Below are 25839 nucleotides of genomic sequence, written 5' to 3'. Positions count from 1 at the left end.
ACGATTGGTTAATTCCTCAACAAAATGATATATACACTACTTGGATATGAATAATTTCATTATCCTATTTTGCCTAAGATCATAGATGAAAACACGATGTTTATAAACAGCTTTATAATATTAAAACAAAATTGATTTTAAGGATGAACGATTTTGTTTTTTAATAAGAAAAAATAGATAGACAGGTGTGTATTGCTTTGTTGTACAGTTGGTAAGGAGGAATGGATTACTAAAATGGATGTATTAAATTTGAATTTAATAATACACATTGTACACGGAAAACTATTTTGAGCAGAGAAGGTCTATTATCCTATATCACTGTTCACTAAGTATATTTCATTTTATGTTATTTGATATTATTAGTATAGGTAAATTTAATTATTTTATTTAAGTAATACACTAACATGAATAATTTTTCAATTTTTGCCATCAATATACCATATGAAAAATATGTCATTGCAGTGTGTAAAAATATAATAATATTTATACAAGTGTTATGTACCCAATAATGTTTTTGAATTACATTTTAAAATATTATAAAATATTTTAATATTATTACAATTTTAATTTAATACAATATATATTGTTATTCAAAGTATTCAATTTCATCCAAATTTGAAATTAAAATTTATATAAAAAAAATTATGATTATATATATATTTTAGATATTTTTGGTATGAATTTCTTATGAAGAACTTTTTATTAAATTTTTAATAGCTTAAAGTATAAAATTGCACATTTTATAAATTTTTAAATTACAACACGATTTACAAATTTTCGTAATTTTAATCAAATGCTTATAAAAATAAATTATTCATATAATTTCAAACATTTTTTACGCAACTATAAAAACAACTTATGTGTGATCTTATATTAATGTTCAAGCATTTAAAGAAAGCAAAAATAATTTTATCGGCATTTATAGATAAAAAACTAAAAAAAATTAAGGTTGTAATGTCAATAAAGTGTAAATATTTACCTCAAAAAGAGACTAAATATTTTGAAAAAATGTTAATGATTATATAAATACTTAATTACAATTTCAAGAACTAACGATTATTTGATTTTTAATTAATTAAAAATCGTTTGAGAATGAACTATTATTATTAGCTAAATATCAAAACGAATTTGGCTTTTTAATTTAAATTTAAAAACTTAAACAAAACTTTTTACTAAATTTTAAAATCTTAGATATAAATCTTTTTTTATGAAGTTTCAACAACAAAATAATTTCAAAATTTTCAAGATTTTACGAATTTTGTTAACATTTTAAATCCAAACATTTATAAAAAAACATATTGTTATTATATATTTTCGATATTTTTTAATTTGTAAACAAACAACATAATATGATAAACTTAATTTTCAAATGTTTAAAAATAGCGTATAATATTTTATTATATTATATTATAATACCTATGTATAAAAAAATTATCATGTAAAGATTTGGTGATGATTTCAAGTTCAACTATCTACTTAAATGCATCGCTTTGCTCAGAATTTCAAAAAGAAAAAGGTGATGGTAACATGTTCATATAATTAACAATTGTTATGTTATTCTAAAAATAGAAATTAAAAATGTATTAGACACTTATTAGGTATTCATATAAATTTCGTATCAGTGATATGTATAGATTTGAATAAACGATATGTGATTTTGGGTCATTCTTCCAAATGAAAACCGTTCATGGTTCATCCCTACAGATACCTAATCGTAGTAGGTGTTCAAACAATAATAATATAAAAACATTAAAATGTATACAACGGGACTCTAGTAGTCTAGTACCCTACGAATGCACGTGACGTTATTGGTACAGAGAATGATAGTAAATAATAATATATATTATATCTACCTACATGACGTATAATATATTATTGTTATTAAGCCACGCCGCCGTCAACGTGACCGGCCGCGACACACCGCTGTGCAACGTGACTAGCTCGAATCCGAATAAATGAAATATTATACTTATTGTAACGAGTGACAATAACCATAATATTATTATGTACCCAGGCATATAAAACGTATTCTGTTGAAAAAATGTTCTACGATACAGTTAGTCGGTCGCCGCATGCGCTGCTCATTGATCGTTGTCGGACGTGGTTTATATTATTATAATGTTAGTTTAGTATATTTATTATTTGTATGCGTGCGAATCATTCGTGTTTGTTACGAGAATATTTTTATAAAATGCGTTTTTACATTGTTTTCGACGGTTTTACTGAGTGCCTCTCGTAATTTCTGCACTTTTTCAAAAATATAATTTGTTTTGACAAAACGTTCGTTTGTGCTATCGAGAATCAAGACAATATCAATCACGACGATAACGTTCGGATCTGGTTTACTTGTTGTAAATGTGCTCAGAGGAAAAAACTATGCAATTTCGGAATCCCCGGATACGTAAGTTGGGTAGATTATTAGTAGGTAGTTAGTGAATAAGCACCAACATCAGAGAAATTTTGCAGGGTAGGTATTTAACTCATAATTTACTATTTTGATTTGCTATTTACCGTGTAAAGAGCGATGTAATACGAATGGGTATTTTTACCTTTTCGGTATCAAAAAAAAAAAAAAAGAATAAACTTTTGTTATGACATTAATATAACATATATTTGCATTCTACATATTATACAATATAGTATATACTATAGTCTATAATAGGTACTAATAAGTAATAATATTGGTGATAATTCAAATATGTGAAAAATGTGAAAAATGTGTTACGTCAAATTTGTTTGGGTAATAACTTAGATAATTTGATATATAAAATATTTAATTATTAAATAAATTTTTGGAAATTATAGCTACACCTAGCACTAGTATACTATTACCACTTATTAAAAGATACTTACTAAGTTTATATTACTACATTCCCCTTTGTATACCCCTATCTATACTACTCCTATATATTATGATTTTATGACCAAAACTCCAAACGTGTTGCAACTCTAAAGAGTCAGTGTACCTAATATAATATATAGCAGTAATGATAGTAATAGTATGCTACTAGTAGCTTACTAGTATTAGTAGTAGAAGTAGTTAAGTAGTAGTAGACTATAGATATATTTGTATCAACAATATAATTTAAATTTACCAGAGAGTACTTTTTGTACAAGTCTAACGTTCAACAAAGTTCGTGTTATCAACCATGGATTTTAAGGTGCAAAATAAACACACCGTTCACTGGTTTCGTAAAGGGTTGAGACTACACGATAACCCTAGTTTACGAGAAGGGCTGATTAATGCTAAAACGTTCCGATGTATTTTCATACTTGATCCATGGTTCGCTGGTGCGTCAAATGTTGGCATCAATAAATGGAGGTTAACATCAAAATTATGATTATCGTAATCAAATGTCAATATATTATGTGTGAAATGATTTTTAATATTTATATTTTAGATTTCTCTTACAGTGTCTGGTAGATTTGGATAACAGCCTGAAAAAACTGAATTCTAGACTTTTTGTTATCAAGGGACAGCCAGCCGAAGCATTACCTAAATTATTTAGAGTAAGTTTTTATTCTATTAACTTCTGATTCTAAATTAGCTGAAACTAATTAATTCTACCACTCTTTCTGAGCTAATTTATTTAATAATAATCGATTTTTGATGTTTGGATATAAATGCAAAATATTATATCATCATGATTATTTTATGTATTACATGCGTCTTTAATAACAATGATTTAATGATATAAACTTAATATACAATAAATTACATTACTCATAATAATAATTTATGTAGTACAAAAAGTATAGTATAGTTGTTTCTAGCTATGGGGTACTACAAACTTCACGTTTGAAGAAGATCCTGAACCGTTTGGTCGAGTGAGAGATCAAAATATTAAAGTCATGTGTAGTGAAATGGGAATTTCTGTCATAACTCGTTGTTCACACACTTTGTATCAACTAGACAAGTAAATATTGAACTCTTTAAAATAATCCAATTTTATTAATTGTAGATTAGTATTAAACACCTGGGTAATACCTATTAAACAAAATAGGTTATTATACTTTACAAGCGATATTATATTTAAAAAATAATTAAGTAAATAATTAATTTATGTGGGTAAATTTCTTAAACTCATTTTAATTTCTTAAATATTTTTGTATAAAAAGTTGTGAGTTTTTAAAACTAGAAATTCATTTTGGATATGTAATCGAAAATTGTCTAAATTCAACTTATAATTTTTGGTTTCAGAATAATAAACGTGAATGGTGGAAAAGCTCCATTGACATATCACTTGTTTCAAACATTATTAGAGTGTATTGATCCACCAGAAAGAGCCGTACCTAGTATAGACAAAGAATTTCTTGGTAATGCTTTTACGCCCACTAAATATGACCACGATGAAATATTTGGTGTCCCTACACTCGAAGAACTTGGTAAATATATATAATATGTTACTTATAGACTATATGTGTCTCAAATTAATTACATTGTATATCATAATATGTTAATACATTATGTACCAAATTACTATAAATTAGCTCAAGATGTTGCAATAGAAATTCCAGAAAATATTTTAGCAAATTTTAACCACGATTGATTTTAAACTTTTATTTATTATAAGTTTTTACGCATAAAAATGATCTTTGTGATATTTGTATACATTTTTTAGTAGAGCTTTAACAGCATGTGAAGAGTATGTTTTTTTAAATAAGTACTTTGAGGTAGTACTGCATTAGGTACAAGTTGCTATACTATAATATGTATATTTAAATATTTTATCCATGATTATATTAAAGTTTACGAACATTAATATTACATAGTTATTTAAAAACAGCGACATAAATAATTATGTAACAACTAATATGTGATAACTGATAATCTTAAAAAAAAAAATGATCAATGTTTCTTAATATTTACATGAAAATGGTTCAAATTTATGTACACATTTTTAATGTTGGTAGGTGTATTTATTTTAAAATATTATACATTTACAGGATTTAAAGAGATAAACAACCCAGCTCGACAAGTATGGATAGGGGGCGAGACGGAAGCTTTGATAAGGTTGCAATGTCACTTAGAACGAAAAGCATTCATTGCATCTTATGGAAAACCAAAAATGACATCACAATCTTTAATAGCTAGCCCCACTGGTCTAGCGCCGTACTTAAAATTCGGATGCTTATCTACTAGATTGTTCTTTTCAGAATTAAACGAACTTTATAAAAAGGTACCTACTTATCATTTAGTTTTACTTAGTTGTCACATAAGTACATAACATAAAATTAAATAACATATTACAGGTAGGACGAAATAGTGAAGTGGGGCAATTGGTAAACTCCCTAAATAAATAATTGGTTAGATATGATCAAACCTATTACAAAAATCAGAAACAATTATATATTATTGCACCTAATTAAAAATATAAGTAAAATATTTACTGTAGGTAAATATAAATTAAAATATTTATTATTAGTTTATTTATAACCAAACGAATTTAAATATTAAAAAATAAATATTCTCAAATTGTTCAATCAAATAGTAAAACATTCAATTTTACGAGGCATGTGTATTTATACACGTAATGACAATTATTTTATAAAACATACCCATTTATAAATTATTTTGGATATCATTGCTTTAATGACAAAAAAGGTATCTGAAATTTAAAAAAATCTTGTAATTCAGATCCTAAAAAACATAATATAGGTAAGTGCAATATAATATATTCAGTAGGTACACATTTATAGTATCGTAGAACCACAGCATAAATCAACTTTAATCTACTCTGTACCAAATCTATAACAATTTGAAAATTAAAATTAAAAAACATAATAATAAAATATCTTTTATACCTAATATTGAAGAAAAATTAAAATATATACAAAAATGTTGGGAAAATTATTAAATTTAAAAAATAATACATTGAACTATATATATATATATAAAAAATTAGAAAACATCACTTATTTATCCTATTACTCACAAGTGCAATTAATAACAGAACAAGGTAGTATGTATATTAAAAAAGTGTACTAATAAAAGTTAAAAGTCTTTTATTGTATTTACTATGTTCATTTTAATTCTTAACTCTCTGTATATTTTATAATTTTTGAACCAAATAGTTGTACTAAAGTTTTAATAATAATAAAAAAAAATTAAAAGTATAGACATTTTTAGTACACATTTTTAGAATGCTATTGAACCAAGCCGTAATGTCTTCTAATCATTACTAACATTCGTCTCATTGACTAGTATGATGTATAATAATGATAACTTACTACCTAGTAACTATTATATTTTACATGAAATACATTTATTGGTATTATATCATTTACAATAATTGTTCCGATTTATAACTATTCTAATTCATGCTATTATATTATTTAATACTCAGCTTATAATTTATAAATATGTATAAGTAAAGTATGTATAGTTTACATATTTATGTATAGATCCGAAAATCCCAACCACCACTTTCGCTACACGGACAACTATTGTGGCGAGATTTTTTCTACTGTGCGTCCACTAACAATCCAAACTTCGATCGAATGGTCGGAAACCCGATTTGCGTGCAAATACCTTGGGACAAAAATCCTCGAGCCCTGTCTAAGTGGGCGAACGTAAATAATATTCACGCGTATTTTTATATAAGCAAACATATGGTTCGTGATGATTGGCGTGCAGTAAAATGCAGTAATTGAATTTATTTCAGGGACAAACCGGTTACCCGTGGATCGATGCGATCATGATACAGCTAAGGCAAGAAGGATGGATCCACTGTATAGCGAGACACGCAGTCGCGTGCTTTCTCACTCGGGGTGACTTGTGGCTATCTTGGGAAGAAGGAATGAAGGTATACAGGGGAAATAAACCCCTCTGTTCATTTAACAAATGTCACTATATTATATGAACTTCAATATTATTCTAGTTTTATCACGTTTAATGTACGTTATAAATTATACGAAAACGACTGAAAATCCGTAGGTATTCGATGAATTATTGTTGGATGCTGATTGGTCTGTAAACGCTGGTTATTGGATGTGGTATTCGTGTTCGTCGTTTTACCAAGAGTTCATTCACTGCTATTGTCCAGTTAGGTTCGGCCGAAAAGTAGATCCAAATGGTGATTATATAAGGTAAAATACATAAGTGTATATTTATAAGTACCTAAAGCATATTATTTAGTATATTACTATATTTTCCAAAATTTAGAGTTAATACCTATAAAACGTTATATTTTGATCAAAATTTTTTTGAAAATATCTATAATGTACCTACGAGTTATTATTTCTTACCTATTAGTTATTACTTAGTATAATATAAGTATAATAAATGTTTAACTATAATACATAGCTATTTTAAGTTTATTACACTGATAATATTTTCCTGTTTGATGAGTTTCATCGTAAAGATCGATTGATAAATTATATAATTATATAATTAATGTATATTCTGTAGTTATTACTACTATAAGAAACGTTATTATTAAAAAAATTGACTATGTAGATCTAATAGTGTGAGTTCAACGATTGAATTTTTTAAAGCAATTTTTTTTATAGGAGATACATTCCAGCGTTGAATAATATGCCTAATCAATATATCCACGAACCATGGTTGGCGCCTGAATCCATTCAATTTTCTGCAAATTGTATAATTGGCATTGATTACCCATTGCCGATCGTCAATCATGTCAATGCTTCTAAAATCAATCTCGAACGAATGAAACTGGCATATCAGCAGCTGTCTAACTGCCAACCGCAGTTAGAAAATGGTAAATTAATTCTAATCTCCTCGCTAAGAAGATAAATGAAACATTGCACACATATAATGAAAAATAAGTACAGTAGAACCCCTCTATCTGTCATCTTCGGGACTAGGGGTGTGGTCGGAACGCGAAAAGATCGGATTATCAGTACAGAAACATTTTAAGAAAAATTTTTATAAAATTATTTTAAATTATATACATACATTTAATCATTTACTACATAATATGTGTAACATAAAAAAATTGAATGAAAGTTTTACATAATGTATACATAAATGTATGATTAGGTAATTACTTAGAAAAAAATTCAGTAGGTAATGGATATTTTTAAAGTATTCATATCGATAATACTATGGCCGGATCAGCCGGAGTTGCGTACTAGTCGAGGGCAGACGAGAGAGGTTCTACTGTAATTATAATATTTTATTAGTAATATCAAATTATTAAGGTAATTAATGATAAAAATAACATGAATGTATTAATTGTACACACTTTTATAAACATATTTATTTTAAGAATTATATAGGTATTGTAATGGAATGCAATAGTATTCCTAAATGTTACCAACAAAACATTATTTTATAAAGTGTTTTTTGGGTAGAAATTTTTTTTTTTTTTAAATTTAAGTGTCAAAAGGTATTAAAAACTATAAAAAAAACCCCGTAGATGCAATTTCTGTGCGTTGAAACAATCATATAGTAACTGACTGGTAGAAATTTATTACATAATATTTTTAGGAGTTTCGTGCATTTGAATTTATCATTAAAAGTACATTGTCATTAACATAATACATAGAAATATAGGCATGTACATAAAAATAATACAGGTGCCTCTAAGCTATTTGTTTACTCTAAATTTAAAAAGCCTGTGTTTTATATTCTTGATTTAATAATCATTTTTTTAACATATCAATTTGTCTAAGCATATACCTACTATATAGTTTTCTTTATAAACATTTTATATTATATACATTTAATAGATAAGAGCTATAGGTATATAACAACTTTAATTGATATTTTATACCATCTTATATTAATATGTTATTAATGATTTTTATTATTATTAAAATACAACTATAATAGAACATGATAGGTATATTTTATATTGTAATATTTATTAATGACTGAATCTTTATTACTACAGGTATTTACTTGTATAATATGTAATTTATTTTGGTGTTAGTTTATCCACATTATAATTTCTTATAAAATCATTAAATTTTATTCCGAATCAAATGTCGGATATAATAATACATCTTATAGAACATTTTATAATATTATTAAATAGGTAATACCTAATATTATGATTATTTGTATTTATTATAAAACTATAACTAATATGCAGTTAATATATAAGGTTATTAAAATTATTACCTTTATTTTTAACTATATTATATATTATAGCTAATAAGGGATAAAAAGAAAAAAGGAACACGTCAATGGGTTTTATATAAATATAATAATACTTTTTAATTGTTACCAATTCCTTTTTTATTCTAATCATAAATATAAATATAGATAAAAAATATTTTTTAAAACTTTAAGATTTTTTTATTGCTGTGTATATTATTATTATATTATAATTTATAACATATAGGGGTAACTTAGTATAGTTGTAAAATTGGTGTCTTGTGAATTATTCTTAATCTCGAAAATATTTAAACTTTTTATTATAACTAAAATGTTTACAACGAACCTAATCTTTCAGTTTTCACTAATAAATAAATAAATAAAAGCAAATTTAAAATAAAATCATCATATACAGAGAAAAATTATAAAACTATAAGTAAATAATAATTAAACTTTTATAGTTTTTATATATTTAACAAATTCGTATTTAAAATCAAACAAAACTTATAATTTTTATATTCAATAATATTATTCTATGTTGTTTTCAGTAATAGAAATTATAAAGAACCTATAAAATTCTATCTTGGACATAATAGATAATAGTCATTTTTATCAATTCAAATTTCTTCTATTTATATTTTAAACAAATACTCATCATATAATATCTATGTAATAAAACCAACTTCATTTTCTATTTCATTTGTTTCATAATATTACACAGTTTATATTTTTGTACATGAATTATATATGCCAATAATAATTTGTATTATGCCAATCCAAAATAACCTATCGATTACTAATGGAATAATTTATTTAAGTAAAAATTATTTTACATTAACTTAAAATTAATACAAGTTTAAAAAAGTTATTATAAACTGTCTAATTGTGTTATATAAACACTTATTATTATGTATCTACGTTTTCATATCTAATTTATATATTTTTTAATAGAAATATGATTGTATGAGATACCTAAATGAAGTGATTCGCTAGCGTCTTTTTAATACATTCCTATATTAGTGGATTGACGCTAGTCGCAACATGAATGGCTTTTTATAAGCTATATGCCAACTATCCTAACCTATTGTTTAATAGCTAAAGCTAAAATCCTATGTACGACACTAACAATAATCTAATAGATGCTACTGGAGATTATATACATACCATAGTTTTTAGTAGAAAAATAATTAGAATACAGTAGTAAAAATATTCATATTTATACAGTAAAACTATTTAACTCAAACTAAATATGTTATTCCATTTTAAGTATGAAATTAATTATTAAAAATTATAGTAGTTATATTTATTAAGGAATTTTTTTACAATAGAAATATTTTTTATACTTAAAAGTTAAATAAAAAATAACTCAATTAAATATAATACCCATATTTGTTATATTATTTTATATACAATATACATAAAATCATTATGTTGTAAAAGAAATTTTAATCAAATTAAATTTGAAAATTAAAAACTAAAATAATACATTAACAAGTATAAAAAATTAAAAAACCAGCGTCATCTGATTTCTCAATAATTCATTTTTGTTGAAAGTGTTGCTTTGAATTGACGCATTCCAAAACACGGAGGATGAAACACATAAATTAAGGAGCTGAAATTATTTTTGGTTTTTCTTTTTTTAGTCTCATTAATATAAGTATGACAAGGAAGCCCGCTGAAAAATTGAATAAAAATTATTTTTATACATTTTGTATTATATCGTCCACAATTAAAATAAAATATATTATTTGTTTTCTTACAAAAATTAAACATCGCCAATGTCATATATGGCAACTCGCAACTGATCCTATCTAATACAGGTATGATTAAATTTCCGAAAACAACTCCAATTCTACCAAACATAATGACCATGTTTACCGCCATACCTCTAAAATATATATATATATAAATATATAGTTAATAATTATAAAACTATAATTTTTTTAAAATTATTTAATACTAATCAACCTTTATTGATCTATTGGATTTTTTTTAAGCATTAATATAATGGAATTTTCACTTATTCGCCGAGATAAAACATCTGAACATAATAATTTATTACTTTACCAAACATTCGTATTAGGACGTTTATATTATTAACATAATTATTATATTTATAGAGAGTTTGAAACTTCGTATTTTAACAAACTTCAAAAAATGGATGCATTTGTTCTTTAAAAAAATACGAATTAATAAAATTTTAAAAAGCATTATTTTGGTTTTAAATAATTGTCTTTATTTTTATAATGTAATTTAATTCGGGAACATTTTTTTTTGATTTTATTATACTTATAATAAATATTTTTAATATTACATATACATATACTTGTTGACATAAATATTATATTTATAAGTTATGATTGGTTATTGACTATACATTTAATGGGGGGTTTTATTTTTATAAAAATAATTTTTATATAACTATTTATTTTTTTAAATTCTTCTGTTGTAAAAAAAAAAAATGAAACTATTGTTATTCATTAATTACTTTATAATTAGGTTTTTATTATTTGGATAATTTTTTCTTACATACTATTTGAGTAGATAGTAGATACAGGGTATAATACAATTAATTAGATTTGGTCACAAGATTGACATAGATGAAGTAATATTTTATAAAGGAAGTATAGTCTGCAATGTCTTCTAATGATACTTCACATCATAATAAACTAAATTTCCTTTATTATGTTTGATAATAATAATAAATGCTGGACGTATTTTTTCGTATATAATAATTTCATGGTGTGTACAAAGAAACGATAACGTTATTTGTAAAAATAATTGTTTTAATTATAAAACCTATTATTTTATAATTATACTGAACTTAAATACCTAGTTGATTGTTTAGTTAACTTTTATTATACAATATATGAATTAAATTATTTAATTTAACGTTTACCTTAGTGTGGTAGGTACAGCCGAAGCCATAATACTAATTACTAGAGTCGTATTGATGTTCATTATGGCTACGTAAATTGCTGATAGAGATAAGGTGACAATTCCATTTGTCCACGGAAATATTGAAATACTAAGTCCACCTAATATTGAAAATATTACTGAAAATAAAATTTATATGTTAGTCAAATCATACATTTATATTTATTTTTATTCATACTTGCTACACACATAATTACACTTTACACGTTACTATAAAGTGATAAATTATTATTATTGTTAAAAATAACTCCTTGAACATCAGCTATGATTTAGTGATTATAATAATCTATATAAGCACTGAATTCTTATGTAAAATTTGTTTATAATGATCTAATTCAATATTTAGATTAAATTCAGTTCTGTATATACTTACTATATAAGTAATTTTTATCCATGTATTTTGTAATGTATATAGCGACCCAAAACATACTAAAAACTGCCGATCCGACAATCATAGATTTGATGTAGATTTCCGGATCAACTAAAGCGAGTGTCTAAAATATTCAACAATTGTGTTTAATAATAAAAAAATAAAATGAATTACAGCTATGGTAGGCACTTACTCCTCTACAAGCTGCAGTATAAGTAACATTAGTTGAAGTCCTGGATTCGCATACTGAAAGCGAGTGATCGCCTTTAGCTGCAATAATTGTTGCGTACATATTTGGCAGTCTTAATCGAAAGGTGTTCAATCTGTGTATTGTATTTAATCAAGATGTTGGTAAGCGATATTTATAAATATTAAAAAAAAACCATCTAACAGTCAAAACTTTAAATTGAATTAGAATCCCGAGAACTCAAGTCAAATAAAGTACTAAAGTATTTATCGAAAATCAATATAACAATTCATATAAATTATAATGGTACCTATAGTAAGATAATTATTGGGAACGAGGAGAGCTTTAGAAAATGAAAAATTACCTCTATCTAACTATAAAAGTACCTACTTCTATAAAAAATTGTTTGATAAAATATATTTAAAAAGTTGATTTTATTCTAATTTTTATTAACTAAATATTTTAAACTTACGTTAACATTGTCATGAATAGCAACAAAAATGTCAATGATGATGGGGTTAGATATGGTTGCAAAAAAAAAGGTTTTATTTGGATCCACCCTTTTCTTATAAACTTCGAAATAGTTATCGATGGCATAGATTTTAAAGATTGTTCTTCTGATATTGCTGATCTTAAAACGTTAATCTAAATAATATTTTATTTATATATTACAATATTTTGATAAAATTCAAATTAATTAATTAATATTTTTATATTTAAGGTATTAATACTTACGGGATACGATTCCGGTGGATTGCCTGTATTTTGTGAATATATTTTTCGAAATACATTTAGAGCTTCTTTATGGCGACCAACGGCCATTAGGAACTTTGGGCTTTCGTCCATGGTATAAACTAAGAATGCTGCTAAAAATACCATGACTGAGCAAGTTATTAGGAATACTCTCCAATTATCAATAATTAGATATCCATTAAAAAGTTGAAAATTGATATCCATCGGAATTAAAAAATAAGCCACAACTGTACAAACAATAATTAATTATTATATAAATATTGTTATAATAAAAAATAATCTATTAAAAAAAAACGTACGAGGCTGCAAAACAAAAGCAAAGGACGAAAATCCTCCTGCGTACAATACGATTTTATCTCGATGTTCTTTATCATAGAACTCAGACAAAAAAGTAAATGCGAGAGAATACGGACCACATGTTCTAAAAAAAAGGTGATGCATTTAATTAATAGTTTAGCTAGGATTTTGCTTTAAAGGATCTGATAGCTTGTAATATATGGGAGGCTTAACTAAGATTCATTAGTTACTAGACATCGGTGCTACAAATTAATAACATTTTTTATTTTTACAGTAAACTTCATATAAATTATAATCTTAACATATGATTAAGTATTAGTGTACTATTTAATACGTTCACAAATTACTGAAAACTTTTTTAAATTATCCTGAAATTTTTAGAAGAACTGTAGTCTCCTACTGCATTTAATATTATAATTTAGTGCAGGGATGGACAAGTAAAAACTGGCGTAGCCGCTTTAGTCGCCACACAATGTGCAAAAAATTTCATTCAACAAACAATGCAAGCTGTGATACTTGAAACTTTAAAAAAATGGCACTTCTAAAAATTTTAGTTGCTCATTCCTTCAGGTATAATGTTTGATGTGTTAAATTCATACCAAATTTTTTATCTGATCAAAAGAGCAAATACAAAATACTCACGCGACTCCACAAATGAATTTGAGAACTACCAATACCCAAAATCTTTGAACGAGTCCCGATAGAAATTCCATAACTCCACTCAACAGTATGCCATAGAATAACAATTTTTGTCTTCCGAGCGTATCGATGAGAAAACCCCAGACAAAAGCACTTGAAACCATACCTGCGAAAAAAAATCACTATAATGTCAACAATACGTACGAATTATTAGTATAATCAGTATAACTACAAATCACCACTACAATGTTTCACGTCAATACTGTATAAGTAATATTACAGTGCTAATATTTGAGAACTGACCTACGTAAACAGCTCCAAACAGCGAACCCTCTTCCAGAGGTGACAAATCGAAGTAACATCTTACCGCTGGCAATATAAACGACGGTGAACTGGTACAGAACAATGAAGTCAGCGTTAAAGGTATGTACAACACGAGCATTCTTTTATTATAAATACCATAACCTAAAATGCATGTGTCGATAAAAAACAACGATAATAGTAATCACTTAGGTGGCTAAGTATTAATACATATTAAACGGATATTATCGTTTCCACCACAGTGTTTTTTTGCTAAAAACGAAAAAGGCGCAATTCCCATTTCCAACAAAGAATATATTTATTAAAAAAAGTTTAATAACCGATAATTTTATAATAGTGCATTATAAGTGCTTTGCAATTTATTAATTGCCATGAAGACTTAACACAATTAAAATCTACAATGATAATCATTTATAATAATCGATAACGAAAATATAAAATACATCGCATCCATCTAAATATTTGTCAAGTATATAGAAAAATAATGTAAGGGGAGATTTAGCTATTTAACTTTTTTAATGCCTAGTTAAAATCATTAAAATTCCTCTGATAAATTTATGATTATTATTTTTTTTTAACTCTAATTTAATTGTATTAATTGGCGGTATTACTATTACTTGTATTACATTTTTTATAACATTTTTAAATATTTAAATTTAATGGATATGATATAATATGATATAATGCAATACATTATATATAGTCAGATGTACCAGTGTCGTTGAGTCCAAAGCACTTTTACGCATGATACATCATCACATGAATTTTTATATTCAAATTAAGTTAATAAACAATTTTAAAAGTATCATTGATTTTATACTTATTTCAAACCAATATAAATTTGACTGAAGCAAAAAAAAGTAAGCACGCTACAATGCTTAGTACTTTTTTTTATTTTAATATATACACATGATTGTTACATTTGTAATTGGTTTCAAAATAATATTTGTCAGAATTCAAAAACGTCTTTAACAAAAACGCATTTTTGTGAAAATGGTAATCGTATCTTTTTCATTTTTGGCGTAAATTTAGGAAACAGTTTTTTGCGAAAAAAACAAAAATAATGCTCTATAAGCAATTTTGGTGTAGGCGTTTTAGGTAATTGATGCAGTGTAATTTTTTAAAACTATTTTTGCTTAAGCTAAGCGTTTATTAAAATTTTTCAATAAATATTGAAAAACAATACTTCAAGGTTAACGTACAATGGAATTACAAATTTCTGATTGTTTTTCAAATTATTTTCTTTATTTTGCTATGAATTGTTAAATTAATATATTAAAAAATATCATTTGACTATTATATTATACAGTATAATAACTAATAAGTAATAACTCTTAAAACATTCTTTATCTCGGTTCATATTAGCACTTTGCCCTTCACTAATATTCTTATTTAAATGTTGAACAATTATAATTAATTAATCATTTGTTCGTTTTTCAATGTATGTACTAACATACGAAATTCCGAGAAATTAATTATACTAGATTATTAATAAGTAATATCATTAACTATTATACCATTCAAAAATTAAAAATTTAATGATTTTATCTGCTATAAAGGACCGATAGAAATAGTTGAATAAATTTAAATTAAAAATGTTACAAAACATTGTTAAACTTAAACTTAACATTTTTGTGATTTTCAATAATGTATAATATAATATAGATTTTACCTGTATGGCTAATTGCAGTTTCGAAATCCGCCGGAGTAGGTTCAATTTTATCGATATCATCTTTTGTTCCTACAACCATTAAAACAGATTGAATATCAATTTAAATAATAATATTATTAAATGCTTATATTGATTATTGATCATGAAACTGAAATGGTTTTACTTAGTTTTACAAAGATGAGTATGGTTCTGGAAGAGTCTACAGAATGTGTTATATATTATATGTAAAAATTAAACTAATTTGCAAACATAGTATCTAGTTAACATTAGGCACACATCATAGCAAATTAATTATCTTGTGAGAATTTTAGCTTAGTTTTTTTGTTTTTGTTGTTCATATAATTAGGTGATTACAGGGTCACGTACATAATCATGAAACATTGTTCAGTATGATTTTAGTAACCTGTCATTGCTATATGTCTTGTTAAATACTTGAAATCCTGTTAAATATATATTAACTATTTATCCTTCATTAAAATGTATATTAAATCAATTTGATTATACTATAATTTTATGTATATCTGTACAATAGGTATAAATACCAAACGCGCGGTTAATTCATAAAAATACCGAATATATATACCATTTAGTAAGTAATAATGAATTGTTCTTATAGAGTTTTACAATTTTTAGATTTTTAGCAATGTTCTACTAATGATTATAAGCAGATGGTTCATAATTAGACATTTACGGTACGTTTATTTAAATACGCATGATTAACAAATCATATAATATAATACAAACATTTGAAACGCTTTATTTATGTAAATATATTTAAATAATAGAGTACACAAACTGACATGATTTATGAATAAACATGATAATGTATTATAATTAGCTTAAGTTAGTACATCCATTTTAAAAAAATATATTTTTACATAAATATATGATAACTATCTTATATTATTTTAATTCATATTTTGAAATCTCCAGTTTTTAAGTAAAATGTGTGTTGTTCTTATGTGTATGGCTAATGGCTATATTTTACTTATGCATGGACTGTACAAAACCTATTATAAAAATATTGAACATAACAATTTTAATTAAATTTATTACATACAACTGTATGATGGGGTTCCGACAGAATATTTTAACCATTACACGAATTACATCTCAACGTAAAAACATAATTTTTCTTTTCCATCTTATGCAGACATATAGCCAACATTTACTTATTACTAAAATTTATACAATATCATAAGCAAAACAATATACTCAATTTCATCTAATTCAAAAATGGGAACCTTGTATATTTTCTTAGAAATGATGTTCTTACAATTAATAAAGATCTTATATAATCTGTTTTAACCATATTAAAATGGAAATGGAACTGAGATATAGGTACTAGATTTTTTATTTCGAGACGTAATTTGTATACAACTATAACAAATAATACTAGTATCATTACCATTAGTATAATAGTATAAGTATTAGAGTAGGTAATTAAACATCATAATAATGTATAGATTGAATCAATAAAAAGTTTTTTACGATACTGCACATACACATCTATTATTGGTTATATTAATTATTCACAATTTTAATTTTGTTAAAATTGTACACAAATATTATGGATATTGATAAAATGCTATACGAGATTTATTTTTCCTATAATAACCTAATACTAATATTTTATAAGAAATATAAAATCTTTTTATATTAAGTGTATTTAATATATTATTAAGATTTAGATGAGTAAAATATACAATGGATACCTATATTGTAAGAAAAATGAATAACTGCATCACCATTTTATAATTAAAAAGCAATATTGAAGAAATTTCCTTAACCCTTTATTTAGATTTAAGTTGTCACTTTTACATATAGTTTGGATGAGATTGAAATTTGCTTATTGTTTTGTATGCTTGACATATTATATGTCAAGTTTTATATAAAATCAATATGAATATAATCAAAAAAATATCGAATTTCTTTTCTTCTACCATGTTCTTATTGTATTTGGTTTACTATTGTTTTAAACTATTTCATTTTATACATATTCATAAATCGGTGATAATATAATATACTGAATAATAAATAAATTTATTCCATTAATGATTTATAATTATATTATAATTTTCTACATACTATAAAACTGTTAAAATTATTCCAATATTTTAACACAAATTTATTTTCATGCCTTTCGATAGTGTTCCGGTATATTGGGTTATAAATTATATGTAATCTATTTTGTGAAAATGAAATCAACCAACGTAAGTTGTTAAAACTAATATAAATTAATAAGACAAATTATTTTTAGAAATATATATTTAAATTTTAATACACTCATATCCTTTACTCAGTTTCGTTTTTTCGTACAAGTACAATGACTTAATAGGTATAAAATAAAATGCATGTATTTTAAAAATTTAACCAACACAGTACAGTAATTCGCTCAATCATTAAATTTACTCAAAAAGTCAAAACCTTCTATACAGCAAGGAATTCCCAGTTGTAAATTAAACCGTTTTTCAAAAATTATATTAATATAGTCTATAGATCATAGGACAAATATAACAATAATAAATGAGATGAAATTTTATATATATAAAATACTTTACTACTACTATTGTTAACTTATGAAATATTCATTCATATATAAAAAACATTTTTTCAAAAAAATGTATATTATATATTTTTATTATCCATTTATTGGAAAACATAATATTATTGTCATAAACTTAAAAAAAATTGTTTCTTACCTTTTTCAGATGTTTTCTTGCCATCTTCGTGGAATTCAATACTGTCTTTAATGTCATTTTCCAATTGCAAAATCATGATTTGGGTAGTGCCTGGCCTCCCAATACACACATATTATAAACAAATATTTTATTTCCGAGGAATTACAATAAATATTTCAAATACCGACCGTTTTTACTGTTAAGTAAACTAACAAAAGTAAAACAAAAAATGTACGTAGTTTTTGTGCATATATTATGACATAACAATAATATATTGATATTAATTTATAATACTGGAATATACAATATATTATTATTATTTGTAGGGAGTGCAGATATAAATTTCATAATATTATAATATTTTAATTTTTAATTAACAACTTTACAGCGCAAGCCATTCGGTCGGTACTATTGTATAAGACAAAAATAAATTACCTACTTGTTCTCATAAGACATATTTTACACGACCTAAATCCCTATAGGTATAGAGTAGTCATAATAATCACATGGAAATGCATGAAATCTATGACGAAAAGTCGTCGATCCATTGATTTGTAATTACAACTATAATATTACAGAAGTGTATCATCATCGTTGCTCTTTACAATCTGTTGATATTATAGTAACATAACGAGCCAAGCGTTTAACCGAACAATAAATAATTATAAAACCATAATCATTCGTATACTATTATGTGTCATGTGACAATATATTATAAATAACAAACGATTGACGATACCTATATATTATCAATTAGAACGTCCAATGACTTAACTTCCAGTTATCGAATCTATATTATGTAATTATAATTAATATTAGATATTATAAAAACGGCTTAAAAAAAATTTAACACTAAACACTTTTATTCAAAACTCCTATATTATAGTATTAATGTTTACATACATATATTAAGATCAGTTTTAAACACAACATTGTAAACATATATAAGCGCAGCACCTCAAACAGCGTCTTTCTATAAACTGAAAAAATTGCAAACATATAAAGTATATTAAATAGGTACCTATCAAGTGATTAGTTATTTGACACCACCATCCCCCGCTAGTGTAACGTATAATTTAATAAATACTTTACTACGTCGTATGATTAAAATTATCGTTCTAATTGTTAAGTATAATTTGTAGTTCTTATTTATTGATACGACTTTAATTTTAATTCAAAAAATAAATAAATTTCAATAAAACTACCTTTAGTAAAACGTGTATTATACATAAATCAAAAACAACAATAGAAAATCAATTAATCTAATAATTTCAAAATAGTTTTGAATACTCAATTGAAATAAAACCATCAATACTTTTCAAAAATCAAATTTTTTTCTTCTAATATTTACTAATTACCAACTAAGTATATACGGTGATAACTGATAATAGCTAATAATTAATAATACAAAGTGTAGTTTAACAAAATCTAGCTTAAAGCCTTAAACCAATTAAAACGCCAAATTCTGGCAGAAATACTACATTTTTCATTAACTGTACTTAATCTCTTATAAACAAAATTGGTTAGAATATAATATTGCTGCGTACAAATGGGGTTCAAGGTCCTACCATTAATTTATTATCGGTTAAAACTTAAGAAGAATAGATGCCAGCCGCTTTATTTTTTTTCTCTCTTTAGCTCACGTTAACATAAACAAAACGCATTCGCTCAAAATTATTATTTTTATTTTTTTTTAATAATCTTTGTGTAAAATTATTTATTAAAAAATGATAGATAATAATATATTCTGAGGATATTTTTTTACACCAATATGTCTTAATACTTTTTTTCAATATGGATGTTAATCACATGATGAAATATTCATTGGTAATGAAACATAATTGTTTTACAAACGAACAGTCTAAATCTAAATAGTAAATAACTATATGAATTTATATTTTCGTAATTTTATTTAATTTTTATAAGCATAATTTAGTTTTGTTTATTATATTTAATTTTAAAGTTTTGAAAATACATATGATTGAAAAGGTAATAAAAATATATAATTAGTATAGAAAAATTATTTGTAAGTAATTACAAATAATAATTGATTTTAATAAAATATAATTCGAAATTGATACAATTTTTTGAATTTTGAGCTATTAAAACTCTGCATGTTTGTAGCTTTGTTTAGTGAAATTCCTGTTATAGTGAGCATTTAGGTCCTGAAATTGATTTTATTATGACATACTTATCGTAGAGATGTACTATAAGAAAATTAAAGTGTAGACTATAGTTTATTTTTAGTGTAATTAAAAAAAAAAATCATTAATAATATTTTATTTTAGTACAAATATCGTATAATCTTAATAAACACAAAATTTAAGTACCTATTCTTTATTTGTTCTGTGTGCATTATAATAATAATCCCCAAACTATATAAAAATTTAGACTTTTAGTAAAATAATCACTATCTTCACTCAGATTCGTTATTCGTATGCACTGATTTAATATTGAATTCAAATTTAAGACATCCATTACAGCTATTTACTAAACAAAGATGTACAATACTACAGTGTACAGTTTACGGTGTACCTACACTCTAAGTAGTCTGTATCGAAAGAAAAATATAATAGACTCTTAGGTCCACCAACAGATTAATTTTGTCGATAAATGTACCAATTGAAACAGGGATTATTCAAATTATTTTAGAAAACTCATCAGTCATCAGATAGTAACTAACTTTTGAATATTATTATATAGGTATTTACCTATATATATGATGTACTAAAATATTATTAAATTTAGATAACTTCTTTTAAAATAAGGATGATAATTCTGCAATTTGGTCAAATTATTCTACATGGCACCAGTGATGGTGAAATTATTTTTTATCTCAATGAAGCTGATTTTTATTTACATTATTTTTGAAAAAAAAATAATATATATACTATGGAAAGTATATTCTCTCATTCCATCTACTTATATTTGACTACCTCTGTGACAATATTGCATAATTGAAATCCAAAACTAATTTAAGGCAAGTATCTTTATTTTATTTTAGAATATAAGTGCTGAGTCCTTTTGTACATAAACAAGACAATATGTATTAATATGAAAAAAAGAGAGAGAGAAAAATAAATCTTAAAATAATAGGTATTATTCAAATTTTAATTTTTGTGTAAAGGAATTAATATTAATCTTTACCGTTTTTGAATAGTTTGTTAATTGTTCCGTATAAAATGATTGATTATCTTATTCCTTTTTTTTACATAATATTATAGTAATATACTAATATTATCATTTCATATTAATGTGAATGATATCAATATGATCCTTTCTATTTCTTAATAAATCGATTAAATTATATTATAATTTATAATAAATATTTCTGATTATTTAATTATAATTAAATACAAATAATATATACGATAGACATTATATTATTAAATTAAATAAATTAAAATGATCTAAATGATTAAAAATGTGCTTTTTGTTTTAATTAAATTCTAAACAAATCACTTTTGTTAAATTATACAATTGTATTAGATACATTTTACTTTTCTAGTGAAAAAATAATGACCAAGTCAAAATGTATATATTTCACATTGCCTAAATTAACCTCTAAAATTATTATATGATTATAAGTTCAAATAATTTTAGCTTGTAATTATGAGTTGGTTGTAGGTTTATATTTTTCTACTTATCACCAAGGTTAGGTTAGATTACAATTCATACCATATAGTGAAACGTCCTTAAAATGCCCAATGCCGGCTAATTATTATAAGGGGCAAAATTAAAGCAATTTTTATCACAGTAATAAAATTTTATGATAACCAATAGTAAAAATTACAATATATGAAGAAAGTTTCTAACTCAATGCACCTGGATAGTTTTTACGATTTATTTTTATAATAAAAAAATTCATAATAGATATCAATTACATCAATCACATTAAACTCCTAAAATCTTAATTGGGTTTTAACTGTTTTAAGTAATAGAATGAAAAAATGTGTGTTAAGATAACTAAAATTTTAGTAAAATTTTTACCTGTCCAACATAATATGTGCAAGCATAATAATTTAGATTAGATTTTTAAAACGTAAATATTAAAGTATTTTTTTTTTAGTATTCGGTCATCATATAAATTTTTGTAAAACAAAAATAATGTTAGGCAGCTTAGCTGAATTTAGCTCATTTAATACTTTATTTTAATAAGTCAAAATTATAATATTTAAATACATCGAACGATTCACTGAATAACTTTAATTGAAAATTAAAATAATAATTATTTATTAAGTAGCTGTGGACAGAATGAATTATTAAATTAATATAATTATATTTATAACTATTAATAACCATTATATAGATAGTAGTTATTGTTGTTAATAATTTAAAGATACGAATTTAGAGTTTCCATTGTATTATACATTTTGATGTTTCGTAGTTGTAATATTATTGCATAGTAACATATTATAATAGATCCAGTTACCTGCGATAATAACACAAGTTTTGTGGAGAGTTTTTAATTTGTACCATTGCATGTAATATGAAATAGGAAATGTAATTTGCAACAAAATAAAAATTGATTATTATAAGATAGGTATTATTGAATATCCTGATATCGAATTGAGTCCTTTCTTTTTTTATATGTTTGAATTAAGTCCAGTTTACTATTTTAATATCTTTAAATTGAGTTTGTATGGATAAAATGTCATAACTAACTACCAGTGGCGACCTTGAACTTTGTACATCATATTATAGCGTAATATCGGATACGCAACAATGCAATTATACAAGTCTTGGCCGATGTTAAAATTAAAGGGTGTCGATTCCATTTGGACCAAAGCTAGTGGTGTACAATTCAGCAGTTAGATCTGTCAAAGGAATACAAGATTTGATGGCGATAAAATCACGTGATGACGAAAAAATTGACAGTTTTACAGATTATATTTTAAATAATTACGTTTACAATAATGTTGCACAGTCCCCCCTCCCAATGTTTGGAGTGGATTTTCAGCAACCACTTATCGGACCACTAATAATTGTGAAAGTTTTCACTCTAAATTAAATGCCTTTTTTATTCGGGCCATCCAAATATTTTTATTTTATGGATACTCTTCTGGGAATATATCAGACTGATACATATATAAAATTAAGAAGCAACACAAAAATACTATGTTAAGAAACATTAGAAAAAGAAATTTTTTTACGATTTTACTACTCTACCAATCTCCACGTGGTGGACTCTCTTGGTAACGCTAATAGGCTGAAGGGACTCAATTCGAACAAGTCGAACATCCCAACAAATAACAGTATTGGTCGGACTGAACTCCGATAACCTAAAAGTATTTGCGGGATTCAATTCAATGTCAGCCATTATTAGGTACACTTTTGTCAAAGATATTTTCTTTTTTTTTTTTTTAATTATGTTATATTTTAATTTTTGGCTGTCATTTTTTTAAAAAACCCTATAATTTAATTTAATTTAATTTAATAAATTATTATTATAACTTGATTGTACATAATTAGGTACATAATTACCAAATTATATTTTCACTAAAATACGTTTTCACAGAAACGGTAATGTCGGTAATAGTACCTTTTTTTGTTTTTGGCTGAAAAAGGCTTTATGTAACAGGTAACAGGTTTTTTGGTGGACAAGGGCTATACCTAATATTTTATTTGTTCAGTATTGTGGAGAGGTGGTATATTTCAAAAATTAATATATTATGAATTATGCATAGAATTATAATATTTACTATTTGAATATAGTGAATAATATGTAAGTACCTACGTTGTATCTTTTTATGAAAAAAACCTTTTAATTGGAATTTATTTCTATTATTATAATTAAAATGTATGTCATCATTCGAAAACGTAAAAAAACCGAAACTTGTAACAATGAAAATATTTATTTAAAAAAAAATGTTACTTTCTTTGACTGGAAATTATGTAAGAAAAATATTTTCAAAAACATTAATACAATTTGAAATAATGAGAGTTGTTTGAAAATAAAATCATTCATTATATATTAATTTCGATTGTTTGATTTTCAGGACGATGTCGGTTAATAAATCTGAAGTTTTAACTTATACATTTCGGCCGTATAAGTGCTCTACCTATGAATCAACAAATGAAATAGCCTCCGCAAAGCTAAAAAGAAACCATTGGGACTTATACCAACGTTATTGAGTTATTCTAAGAGAACTAGTGATCGCTGGTAACTGGTAAGTGTAGAAACTTTTTGAAATATAAACGTCCCAGTCATTTTTTAAGGATTAACAGGATATTTACATATTATTAATGACTTAAGTGAACTTGATAATTTGAGATATTTTTGTTCGATGTCATTATTGTTGCCGTGATGCGATTGTCAACGCAACATTAAAAAAATAATATATACAAATAAATATTTAAAACTTTATTTAATCATTCATTTACGGCTGTTACGAATCGTAGAACATACATAAAATGTTTATAACAATAACAATATGATATAATAATATATAGGCGTTTAAATTATGAAAATAATTTTTTTTAGATTATTTTAAATTTGAACCACATCCTCTGGCCTTTAGGTAAAAATTATTAACATTTTTTAAATTCAATTTATTTTAAAAATAGAAAACTGATTACAACCCGATTGAATAAAAGGTAATTGTCAACGTTCGCCGTTTTATCATACTCATATATGAGCTTGCACGTTTACTATATTATTGGATGGTCGTATAATTGCGACTTTGATTTAAAGATACGTTTAGTAGTCTATGCATGGCGCCGTGTAATCAACTATTACACGTTACTATTCTGTATGAAAGGTAAAAGAAGAAAAACGAATTTCGTAAAATATTATTTTTTTTTATCCAGCGGACGGTCAATGAGTACAACCGTTGTGGTAACCAATACCACAATAATTGGTGACAATACGTAAAAATTAAACCAATCTCGTACAATGACAAATCGTGCGTCACT

The 25839-nt window shown here is 24.7% G+C and overlaps 2 protein-coding genes across 9 annotated transcripts; one reads left to right on the top strand and one right to left on the bottom strand.

The window, feature by feature from the left end:
* Positions 1 to 1964: 1964 nt before the first annotated feature.
* Positions 1965 to 8763, top strand: LOC114120854 (cryptochrome-1-like). 3 transcript variants are annotated; one of them, XM_027982914.2, is made up of 10 exons: positions 1970 to 2401; positions 3099 to 3322; positions 3402 to 3510; positions 3775 to 3917; positions 4202 to 4386; positions 4948 to 5180; positions 6406 to 6573; positions 6666 to 6806; positions 6938 to 7089; positions 7513 to 8763. In XM_027982914.2, exons 2-10 carry the CDS (start codon positions 3150 to 3152, stop codon positions 7757 to 7759), a joined length of 1551 nt encoding a protein of 516 aa, XP_027838715.1. In that variant the 5' UTR covers positions 1970 to 2401; positions 3099 to 3149; the 3' UTR covers positions 7760 to 8763. The 3 variants fall into 3 exon arrangements, with proteins under 3 accessions (XP_027838717.1, XP_027838715.1, XP_050053460.1); XM_027982916.2 differs by lacking the exon at positions 7513 to 8763 and having other exon boundaries at positions 1965 to 2401; positions 6882 to 7076; XM_050197503.1 differs by lacking the exon at positions 1970 to 2401 and having other exon boundaries at positions 3196 to 3322; positions 3415 to 3510.
* Positions 8764 to 10442: 1679 nt separating this feature from the next.
* On the bottom strand, positions 10443 to 19864 carry LOC114120831 (synaptic vesicle glycoprotein 2A-like). 6 transcript variants are annotated; one of them, XM_050197244.1, is made up of 14 exons: positions 19664 to 19864; positions 19364 to 19488; positions 18946 to 19040; positions 16244 to 16312; positions 14554 to 14715; positions 14254 to 14416; positions 13614 to 13735; positions 13297 to 13541; positions 13034 to 13206; positions 12568 to 12697; positions 12378 to 12498; positions 11967 to 12123; positions 10828 to 10955; positions 10443 to 10742 (listed from the first exon to the last, which is right to left on the bottom strand). In XM_050197244.1, the coding sequence occupies exons 2-14, from the start codon at positions 19378 to 19380 to the stop codon at positions 10672 to 10674; spliced, it is 1653 nt and encodes a 550-aa protein (XP_050053201.1). In that variant the 5' UTR covers positions 19381 to 19488; positions 19664 to 19864; the 3' UTR covers positions 10443 to 10671. The 6 variants fall into 6 exon arrangements, with proteins under 6 accessions (XP_050053201.1, XP_027838681.2, XP_027838678.2 ...); XM_027982880.2 differs by lacking the exon at positions 19364 to 19488 and having other exon boundaries at positions 18946 to 19035; XM_027982877.2 differs by lacking the exon at positions 19664 to 19864 and having other exon boundaries at positions 19360 to 19602.
* Between the last annotated feature and the right edge of the window lie 5975 nt (positions 19865 to 25839).

Source organism: Aphis gossypii, chromosome 1 (genome assembly GCF_020184175.1).
Source record: "Aphis gossypii isolate Hap1 chromosome 1, ASM2018417v2, whole genome shotgun sequence".
Classification (NCBI taxonomy): Eukaryota; Metazoa; Arthropoda; class Insecta; order Hemiptera; family Aphididae; genus Aphis; species Aphis gossypii.
This window is presented reverse-complemented; position numbering and strand designations above follow the sequence as displayed.